The sequence below is a fragment of the Grammomys surdaster genome, unplaced genomic scaffold, assembly GCF_004785775.1.
Source record: "Grammomys surdaster isolate TR1022 unplaced genomic scaffold, NIH_TR_1.0 125925, whole genome shotgun sequence".
In the NCBI taxonomy this organism is placed as follows: Eukaryota; Metazoa; Chordata; class Mammalia; order Rodentia; family Muridae; genus Grammomys; species Grammomys surdaster.
Window position 1 is genome coordinate 159,564 of NW_021620749.1, and position 11,747 is coordinate 171,310.

Below are 11,747 nucleotides of genomic sequence, written 5' to 3' on the forward strand. Positions count from 1 at the left end.
TCCCCTCGCTAGTTTCCTGTCCCTCCTATGAATGGTCTGTCTGAAGTTTCATTTGAAATGAGAGGCTGTTTTGGGGCATCAGAGCATACGTTTTCAGGTTGCTAGGACCATTGTCTTCCTACTTGCAGATTTTAATACAGATTCTTCCATGGCCATTTATATCTGTCCCTTTACAGAAATAAACAGGATAAATTTAGAAATGTGACAGCAGAGTTAGAATTTAGAGTAATTCTCCAATTCCTCCTATTTATGGTCCAGTCTTCTTGGGGTGTTTTTAAAGAACTAAAACCAAGGAGAGAGTCTCCCCCACTGCCTGTTCCCATTTTAAAACAGTATGTCATTTGCCTCAGATTTCATGTAGCTTCAAATGAAAATCTGAAAACATGGCATGTGAAAATCAAACCAGGACAGTCAGTGCTGGTGTCTCCTTAAACAACGACTTATATACTAATCATACCCCATGAAAGCCAGTGACATATTTTGGCATATGGACACTCACGTAAAGATGAGTCAGGAGAGCTTCCTTCTCTATAAGACTATGCATGGAGCCCCTGCTGCTCCTGTGTGCTCATAGGACTTACTGTGGATTGTGGTTATCTGCTATGCTAGAGAGCTGCAAATCTTATCCCTGTGAGTGACCTCCCTCTCTAACCCTCAGCCTCTAGAAGATTCTACCCACTGTCTTCTGAGCCAAGTTCCCTCACCACAGTGTGGCTGTGCCTGCCTCTTGATTCCCGTGTATATTTATTGCTATGGTTCTTCCAGAATTATATGCCCAGTGGTAAATGTGATGTTGAGGTTTAAACAAACTGTAAATGTGTTAGTTTGTGACTAGGGATACTGTTCTGTGGTTCTGTGGTAGACGGTTTACTTGGTACCCATAAGAATGAGTTTGATACCCAGCACCACAAGACAGATTCCCCCCCCCCTCTCTCTCTGTCTCTCTCTGTCTCTCTCTGTCTCTCTCTCTCTCTCTCTCTCTCTCTCTCTCTCTCTCTCTCTCTCACACACACACACACACACACACACACACACACACACACACAGAGGCCTGGGATCATTTATTTGAGTCACTCCTCACAGGTGCAGCTTAGCTGCCAATTTCAAGGTGAATTTTCCTCATTGGAATGTCCCATCCTCCCTACATCTTGGTATCCTGGTATCCCTCTCTGGAGATAGAATTCTTCTAGAATCTTACCAAAGACCATGCCCATGCCTTGTTCTATCCTCCTGTCTGCATGTTCCTCCCTGAGACCATGGGACACCCTTTGTTCCAGGTACCTAGTGGCTCCTTCTCAAGGGTAGTATCATTGACATTCAAGGTCAGACTTTCCTTAGCAGCACCAAAGGAGCTAGACATAGGAACACTGGCTTCAGGGGCCAATCACCCTGGGCTCACACATATGTCATTGTGTGACCTGAGTAGTCACTTCTCCAACTCTGATGTCCTCAATTTTCAGCAAGCCCCACCCCAACTTGGTGGGAACCCTGAGTATAAGCCTAATGAAATAGGTCTCAGCACCCACGACAAAGGCATGCCCTTCAATCTTGAAACTCATGTCATCTCACAGAAGCCATAATTTCTAAGAAGGCCCATCAAATCAGTACAGGGAGATCGCCATGTAGGTTCATAGGATAACATTTCTCACTAATTCTGGGAAGTGTAGCTTAACAAACCAGCAGAGAGGCTGACAAGATCATGAGAGAGGCTGGAAGAACAGACAACAACCTGCTCAAGGCTACAGCATGGTGTGGGGCCTAAGAACAGGTGCAGGCCTGCTGAACGGAGGGTGCTGATAAAATGGCAGTTTATACCTTGGACAGCTATACACACAGCAAACACACACCTGAAGCCTCCCCTTTTTTCTCTTCTAAATCTTTCTGCAGTTGATCTTAGCCAAACAGCCAAGAAACAATAAAATCTAAACCTCTCAAGTCTATCAGTCTTACACCCAAGTTGAAAGTCTTTGATACTTTAGGGCAGGAATTTTACTCTAGACATTCATTCTGCAATTTCTCTTGGAAAAATTGTAGTGATCACCAGGAAGTGTGAAGATTACCTTTTTAAAATATTTTAAAATAGCCACCCGGTACCTGTCTTCATGGTCTGACTTCCTGCCTTAACCTGAGCTGATCTATGATTGTGACTGAAGGACTTGTGTTATTTTAATTTTTTTTCGTGTTGCTGTGATAAAACACTCTGACAGAATCAACTTGAGAAAGGGTTTATTCTGGCTATAGGTCAAGGATACAGTACATTATGGTGGGAAATTCAGAAACAACAGGAACTTGTAGCAGCTGGTCACATGGCATCTCCTGTCAGGCATCAAAGAGTGATGGTTGCTGGTGCTCAGTTCCATACAATCTATATAGCTTCATATAGTCTATAGCCCCATGTAGTTTATATAGCTCCATATAGTCTATAGCCCCATGTAGTTTATATAGCTCCATATAGTCTATAGCCCCATGTAGTCTATATAGCTCCATATAGTCTATAGCCCCATATAGTCTATATAGCTCCATACAGTCTATAGCTCCATATAGTCTGTAGTTCCATACAGTTCTATATAGTCCAGGATCTCAGCCCCAGAAGTATTGTTACCCAGAGTGGGCAGACCTTCCATCTCCGTTAATGCAATCAAGGTAATCTCCCACAGGTATGCCAAAATTCTGTCTCCCAGGCGATTCTAGATCCTGTCAGGTTGACAACTGATACCATCATATGAGCCCTTCAGACAGGTCACTCTGCTTTGTGTCATACACAGCCTATGATCACGTCCCAGAGATAGTAAGATATGACACAACCTAAGACAGCTAATAAAAAAGAGCCAAGACAGTGTCTGACTCTGTAGCCTTGGATACTGATTACTTGAGGCAGGGCAGCCCCCATCAGCCCAGCCAAATGAAATGCTCCTTCCCTGAGATGTTCCCAGATTCTGATTCATCAGATGGCCCCATGTGAACTCAAGCCTTAACATTTTAGATAAGATGTTGGCTGTTTTTTCCCCCCTTGGGGATGAGGACATGGCCCCACTGGTTATTTCTCTGATGTTTGCTCTTCTGTCTGGTAAGGTTTACGAACCAAATGGAAAGCAGGACAGTGGTTTCTGGTCATCATTTTCATCCAGATACTTCTGTACCCTTTCCTGGCTATATTCATGTTTGTAAGGTTGTAGCAAAGTGTCATGAACTTAGTGTTTTAAAAAGAAGCTTTATGTTCTTGTATTTCTAAATGGAAGCCTTAGATGGGAGTGTCCATTGAACTGGCTCCTTCTGAAGCCAGGAGGAAGAAATTGCCCGTGGTTTTTCCTGGCTTCAGAAGTTTGCAACAATCCTTGACCTTCCTTACCTTGTAGGTATCCCAGTCTTTGCCTCACCTTCTCTGTCCTTCACATAATTTTTCCTCTCTGTGTCTCTTTCCAAATTTCCCCTTCTTATAAGGCCACGAGGCATCAGACATGTTTGATTAGGCCCATCCTAATTATCACCTTTTAATGTGATCACTTCTGGAATGACTCCATCTCCAAATAAGGGTGCATTCTGAGATTCTGGGGACAAGGAATTCAACACAGGGATTTGAGGAGGACACAGTTCAGCTTGTAGCACTATTCTGACCTATATAACACAGACCCTACCCCAGACTAAGCTTCCTTCTTACTTCAAGGACTGTGGGGTTTACCCTGGGCTTCTATTTACCTTCCAACCACCTTTACCTCCTCTGTTTCAAATGTGGGTGCTCTAGCTGCTTGTGCTCTTTGGAACTCCAAAGCTAACCTAGAGCAGATCCCAGGAGGGGTCTGGAATCCGAAATCTTCACAGACCCCCATTTCCCAACTCCAGCCTAGATAACATCCCTTGAAGCTTAGAGTGCAGTGCCTAGAGCTCAGTCCTCTGCCCAACTGATGCTTCTGATTTGACAGAATCGCCCACATGAATGTCTCTGTGTTCACACATGGGCCAACTCCAGTCATCCAAACACAGACTGGTGGTTGGCCTCTTGCTCAGGGATGGAACTCACACTAGGCACTAGAATCCCACCAGTGGCAACAATGGACTTGTGGCTGGGAGCAAATCTGTTTGCATAAATGTACTTACTTCCTTTTCATTCTCAAACCCTAGCAATTGCTCCTAGAAAAATGTGAAACTCTGTCCTAACTGCTTCATGACATTTTCAGGCAAGTTTGTGCAGATTAAATTAATTTAGTCCCTCTTGGATAGTACAGTTTCTTTGCTTCTGCCAAGGTGGCTTTTTGTTTGCTTGTTTTTAGAGGGGTTTGTTTATTTTTGAGATAGGCCTGGCTGTCCTGGAACTTGCTCTGTAGACTAGGCTAGTCTCAAACTCAGAGATCTACCTATCTCCCTCTGCCTCACATGTACTGGGATTAAAGATGTGCACCACCATCACCAGCCCAAAGTGGCTTTTAAAAGTGACCAGCTGCTTTTTCCATTGTGAATATGGATGTTAGGGAGATCCTGACCAGGTCTCCTCCCTAACCTAAGATGCTAACATTGTTGGTATGTGTTTTAGGTACAGAAACACATCCATGTTCTTCACCCTCTCCATGTACAACACAGGAAGCCATGTGTATGTGTCGTGGCTAATGAATGTGGCTCACATGCCAAACAGACTTTCAAATTAAGGACAAATCTTCCTGGCTGTGTAGCCAGGTTTCTCTTCTTTTGAACGTAATTCCTTGAGGTAAACAGTAATGAACTTGACAGGTTTGCCTGACACTTCCCCTGTCCTTGCTGGGCCTGGGGTAATGGGATGCTGAAATGATTGCTGAAGAGTGATGCTGAGCGACTTGTCGGCACTGTCCCTGCACCTGACCTTCAGGGTCATTTTTACCCCAAGTGCTACCACTCTTTGTTTTCCATCCCATATCCCGTTCTTGCCATCTGTGCCAAGGAGTCAAACCATACAAACCCTAGGGCTTTTTTTTGTTTTTTAATTTTGTCTTGCCCTCTTCTTTTTCTTTCTTTATTTTTATGTGTTTTTATTGTTTGGGTGAATGTGTACTGGGAATTGAACTCAGCCTTGCAGATGCTGGTCAAGTACTCTACTACTAAGCTACATTCTTACCCTAGTATGAAGCTTAGGGTTAGGGAAAATAATCTACTAACAAATTTCATATGGCTTAGTCTAGTATGGTTGAGAAAGTGGGTGGACGATTAGACTGGTAGATTAAAAATAGATATAATACCTAGTGTGTGTAGAATGATCTAGAATTAATTTTTAAAAACAAACCTATTCCCTGAAGAACAGTACTTAACTGAGAACATGAGCCCCATGATTTCCAGGGCTCTTAGCTTAACTATCAGGAACGTGGTCTTTATTCCTGGGCGTAGGGCATAGCCTTGTTCATCACAGAGATCCTACTAAAAGGGAGGGGGCATGGTGGACCCCAACCCACCCACTCCACAGTGCAGCCTTGCCAGTCCTGCTGTTGGTATTTTCTGCCTTTCACTCTGCAAAGTGACCTCCTATCATCAAGGCTGTGGTGTTTGCTCCTCTGAGCCGTGGTCACTCTTTGAGGGAGCACCTGACTCTGTCATAGCTGTCTGGCAACTTTGCTTCTTCCATAGCTTGAGTTCATCCTCCCTACAGCCCTGACCACTCCTATGCTCCCCCTTTTGCAGAAGGAATCCTAAGGAAAGGCGCCAAGCTCTTCTTCCGCCGGCGACACCAACAGAAAGACCCAGGCTTGAGCCAGTCACATAACGACCTGGTATTCCTGCAGCAGCCGGAGGGGAGGCAGAAGAAGGGGGCGACCCTCGGCCGGTTCCTGAACAGAAAGCTGCTTACCAGGCACAGAGGCAAACACACCATGAATGGAGCACCCAGAGAGCCCTGCATATAGCCCAAGTCACCCCCTATCCTCACAGCTGAAGAATGGGGAACACAAAGGCCCCAACCAGAACAGCAGGAACCAGTGCCATCAGATGCCTGCTTGTCTAGCTTGTATTTTTTCCCTACTAATCTTGTCTTTAAAAGGGAAAAAAACCAATCTGTGTCTATGGCTACGAAGCTTCCCCTGAGAGGACTGATAACACAGTCTAATTTGCTACACTCAGTGTCTGGTTCCAGCTTCACCATGCCATCAAAGCGCTGAGAGGGAACATAAGAGGGAGACTTGCATCATTAAAGCCATGTGCAATCTGATGGACTATGGATGGTAGGCAGAAGGGATCCCAGTCCACCTACTTCTCTCCTGCAGGACTATTGGGGTTCATGTCTGGACCATGTCATGAGGTGTCCCTCTGGGTTGTTGCTATGAGCAAGATGGGCTACCTCACCTAACTTGTTTAGAATTAAAAGGTGCACCTGGTCCTGGAGGCAAGGGTATGGATATAGGCAGGAATTCTGACCCATGGGAAAAATAGGAAAAGATGTGCTTTGACAAGTACGAGGTGTTCACCTTTGATATTAGCCATAGAAATTAAAAACATATGCAAACACTAAGTGCGTTCTATGAAGATGGTGCCAGACACTTCCAGTTTTACTCTAGCCTTCTTGCAAGTGGAGGTGTAGAAATTCAGATGTGTTTCTTTGTTTCTTATGTCAGGGGCTCTGTTTTTTCCCATAGTACAGACAGCATGCTGAGCTCAAATATGCTAAGGGTGATAATAGGAGCAGTGAATGACAGCTTATAGGATATGACCATATATATATATATATATATATATATATATATACACACACACACACATATACATACATACATACACACACAATATACATATATACACACACATACACACACACATATATATATGGTTCTTGTCAAATATAGCTAACAGCCAAAACAAAGAACTTTTAGGGCAACTGAGGAAATTACTCTGTATCTCAGGTGCCAGTTAGTCTTAGGCGTAGAAGTTCTATAACAATGGGCCAAACTTGCAGAAATTCTTTTTATGGGATCTCAGAATTTTACTGTGAACAGAGGCGTCTGGTCACATTTTAGGGTATTATGGTTTTGGTTTACTGTGGGAAAATTATAAAGTTGGCACCTGGCTTCAGTGTCCCCACATAAGGTCCATAGGGTGTTGTCTTAATCTGTGTGCCTGGCACTGTGGATGTGCTGGGTCTCAGAACCCTCTAGAGCCATTGTCTTTGGGTTAGGGTGTCTGTTTTCTTCCCATAGCAGTGGAAAGGCTGACAGTAAAACCTGTGAGCTCTGTCACTGACATGAAATCAGGAACTTCCTTCTGGCGTCTTCTGTTCATTAGAAACATGTATTTCAGGGGCAAAGTCACTGTTGACCAAAAACGTCTATGATAGCCAACATTATAGGAAAATGTTCTTTTTTTTTCTTGTTTTAGCAAGAAAGATTCGTAAACTACATTTAGAAATCATTTTTCTTCCTTTCTATTCGTTCCCAAAGATCTTGGGATTAAACCTGTATCTTTGTGCACAGGAGACAAGCCCTTATCTGCTGAACTGTTTCCCTGGCTCTCTTTTCACTTTTTGGTTGTCATAGTAGGTTTGACTGCTGTGAACAGACAATCATGACCAAGACAATTCTTATAAGGACAACATTTAATTGGGGCTGGCTTACAGATTCAGAGGTTCAGTTCATTATCATCAAGTGGGAGCATGGCAGCATCCAGGCAGGCATGGCACTGGAGGAGCTGACAGTTCTACATCTTATTTAGAAGTCAGCTAGGAAAAGACTCTCTTTTGCACTGGGCAGAACTTCAAAACCCACACCCACAGCTATGCACTTCCTCCAACAAGGCCACGCCTCCAATTAGTACCACTCCCTGGGCCAAGCATATTCAAACCACCACAATCATCATCATCATAATTATTGTCATTATTGAGCTAAGGTTTTACTAAGTTGTTGCCTGGGCTGCTGCCCTGTAATTCATTCTGTAGCCCAAACATATCTTGAAACTCTGATTCTCCTGCCATCATCTCTCAAGTTGCTGTGAGTACAGACCTGAGCCACTGGGCCCAGTGAACTTTACTTTCAAATAAACATTTGAAAATTCTTTATGGGTGTGGTGACACAGGCCTGCAATCCTAGCACTTAGATGGTGGAGAGAGGAGAATGTTAGCTTCCACCTCAACCTGGGCTATAGGAGACCCCCCCTTCTCAAAACAAGCAACAACAAAAATAGAACAAAAAGAACCTGGAAGACTCTTAAGTAGTTCTCAGATGACTCTGAAGAGACATTTTAAATATGCTTTGTCTTTTAAGATCACTAAATGTTATTCACTGCAAAGTTCTAGAATGATCCATCCCAAAGCCAGTAATCCCCACTGCTTTTTGGAAATGGAAGTAATTTAAATGCTGTGCTTTACTTGAAGTATTGTTACTCTATGCAGTGTGCAGAATTGTGATCCATAGCTGTCAATTCCCAGAGACTACAGGTGCCAGGAATTTTGATTCTGATGCAAAATACATAGTGTAAGATAATCACACTGATGTATTTTCAGTGTGAGCAGTAGCCCTCATCCAGCATACTTGAGGCCAGAAGTGTTTCAGATTTCTTTTGGATCTGGGGATATCTTGATACGACTTTACCATCTAAGCATCCCAAAATATAAAAATTTCAGAAATATGAAACTCTTTGCACACTGTGGTGCATACAGAGTTTTGGGTTTTAGACTTTGGGTTAGGGATGCTCAGCCTAAGCAGGTTTTATTGGTTTTGGCATTTAGGTTAAGTCTATCCAAGTATGAAGGTATTAGAATTTTAGGTTATACATTTTCTTAGCAAGAACAAAAAAGAACAAATAATTTTGTATCAATCCTAGCCCACAAATAACTCTGTGAGCATCTTGCTCCTGGCTTCCCAACCACATCTGAGATCGGCTTCCTCTCGGGTCTCCATTGAGTAGCCTTTCCCAGTTGTGAACATCATCACAGCAGAGGGTGCAGAGATGGGGGACACAAACAGGTAGCCTCAGGGAGTAACCTGAGAAAATGGGCCTTCCTCATACTATAAAATCCCTTCTCCAAGCTGTTTATTTCCTTCTGTTTCTTCATAGTGTAAGATAATTATGTTGAAATGCACATCGTTAAGATTGTGTACTAGGTGCCAACAGCACACATGCATCAGTCACCTCTGTCCAACAAACTTCACTACATTCTTTGGTGACTTCAGTTGCTGTCTTAAGATTTTGGCAGAGTGCTGGTTTTAAAGCAATTTTTCACGAACACTAATCCATGTGCCTGTGAATCTGTAAGCAGAACTCAGGTTGGCTGGAGTTGGCCACATTTCCCCTGTCCTCCATGCAGGGACTGGATAGAGCTGTTGGTGTGATGTTGAGTAGCAGTAACAGAACGAGGGCGCCCGTGCTCTGACTGAGAACATACTATGAGCAAGAGGATTTAGACAAAGCACTTTATTTTACATTTTAGTTCAGGTTCAGAACTACCCTGCTTCCTCGCTGTGGCTGCTTGGCCATTTATTGCTGACCAGTTCCAAATCGGATTTTTGTTTGAGTTTTCCCTGGCCATATTTACAGAAAAGAGTTGTGAATTTTCTTATGCAGAAAGGGAAAGATTAATTTACATTGCTGCCACCCAAAGTGTTGTGTTTTTGTTGTTGTTGTTGTTTTGTTTTTTTGTTTTGGTTAATAAGCTCAGGGCTGTCAAATCCTGAACTTTCGAAGGTCAAGTTGATAGATGGTAGAAGGCAAAATGTGTCTGTCATAGAAACAGGTGTGGGCACTGACTGACAACCAGGCATTGGCTCCACTATCCCAACAGGTGAAAAGACTTGAGGACCAAAGCACCTGCACAGGGACAAAGACACTGTTCAAACCAGCAGTGCAAGCTCCTATCACCTCTGGCTCTTTACAAAAAAATGTCCATTTTCTGTGTATAGATAAGTTTTGGGCTCACCAAGCTGCCTGGCTCACTTTGCTGATGTTGGAATGAAGATGTGATTATCCCTCGGGCTGTAAGCTGTGGCTTTCTGTCCACTGTCACGTCAAATCTCTGTGGCAAAGAGAATAAGAGTAAAGGCTTCCCAGGTGTGTGACAAAGCTGATGCTGGTGTGTGGCGACTGGCGTCTGTGAAAAGGATTGTATTTGTTACAACAGACATGGGTGGCTTAGGATGTCATGCAGTAAGACATGGCTGGAACTTTATTGACCTCTCAAGAAATAAATGTGCTCACAGAAAACTTTAAGCTGAGTTGTTTCCAAGTGCTGGGTTGTCATAAGAATACCAGGGGCTTCTCTTATGTTTGAATTACTGCCATCCATTGTCCTTTTGTATGACTGGCCATCGCAGCCAGGTACAGAAAAGATGTACTAATACCTGCTTTGACCCTCATTCCGGGCAATGGATTTTCCTCCTCGTGTTTCTATGTTTTGTATGCTATTGAGCACCACCCAGGCCATATTGGGGCTAAAATTTACTATGCAATTTTAGCGGTCTCAGGGACCTTCTAAGAGATGATGAATTGTGGGTGCTGCAAGCCAGAATCTGTCCTGGCCCAGGTCCCCAAACTGTGCCTATTATGGCCTGTGGGAGACATATCTGGGGAGTGAAGGCAGGGGACATTCATTAGTTTGGGTCCTTGCCATCAGTGCTGCATCCCAGCAGAGGGAATAGGTCATAGCTTAGCCATGGGAGCCGTGGCTATGTGACAGCATTTATGCTTTCATGGGACATGGCAGTGGTTTCTGGGCTGGGACTGGGGCAGCCTTGCTGCCTACTGCAAGCATCTCATCCTCTTTGTGGTCTTCAGTTTCTGTGGTCTCCTTCACTTTGCCCCGCCATATGCACATGCATTTGGAGAGATGCTGCATTGAGGAACCACCAGGGAGACCATCGAAGATTTGCTCACTCTTCAGCCCTATTCAGCCTGCTTGCCTCTGAGACAGCATGTGGGGTGGCCATCATCACTGTCATCTGCCCATCAGGATAAGTCACCCTAGCCAAGCCCCATCCATTTTCTGCATCAAGAGTGGCATCTATCTGTGGCTGTGATAAAATACCCTGACAAGAAGCAATTTAGGGAAGAGAGGGTTTATTTTGGCTCATAGTTCCAGAAGGATTAGAGTCCATTATGGCAGAGAAGGCATGGCAGTCATCAGAGAAAGCACAGTGGACAGGAGCAGGAAGCTGGCTGGTTACATTGTCATTCACATGCAAATCCAAACAGGAAGTGAGGCAAAGCTATAAACCTAGAGAACCCAGTGGTGTACTTCCTTCAGCAAGGCTGTACCCCTTAAAGCGGTGGTTCTTAACCTGTGACCCTTTTAGGGGTTGAAAGACCCTTTCACAGGTGTCACCCAAGGCCACTGGGAAACAGATATTTACAGTACGTCAGTAGCAAATTTATAAATTTACACAGCAAATTTACTACAAAATAGTAGCAAAATTACAGTTATGAAGAGCAACAAAAGTAATTTTATGGTTGGAGGCTATACCATGAGGAACTGTATTAAAGGGTTGCAGTGTTGGGAAGGTTGAGAACCACTGTCTTTGTTTGTTTGTTTGTTTGTTTTAAAGATTTATTTATTTATTTCATGTATGTGAGTACACTGTAGCTGTCTTCAGACACACCAGAACACCAGAAGAGGGCATTGGATCCCATTACAGATGGCTGTGAGCCACCATGTGGTTGCTGGGAACTGAACTCAGGAACCTCTGGAAGAGCAGTCAGTGCTCTTAGCCACCGAGCCATCTCTCCAGCCTGAGAACGACTGTCTTAAAGGTTCCATAGCATCACCCAGACAGTAGCATCAACTGGGGATCAAGTGTTCAAATACCTGATCCTAT

At 43.9% G+C, this 11,747-nt stretch overlaps 1 protein-coding gene across 1 annotated transcript in view; it reads left to right on the forward strand.

Moving 5' to 3' along the window:
* The window catches only part of C2cd2 (C2 calcium dependent domain containing 2), a 64,969-nt gene extending 54,823 nt beyond the window's left edge, over positions 1-10,146 (forward strand). The window contains exon 14 of the mRNA XM_028752544.1: positions 5,641-10,146. Coding sequence (XP_028608377.1) covers positions 5,641-5,861 — 221 coding nt within the window. The 3' untranslated portion in view covers positions 5,862-10,146. The remainder of the gene's footprint in view (positions 1-5,640) is intronic.
* Positions 10,147-11,747: the final 1,601 nt, after the last annotated feature.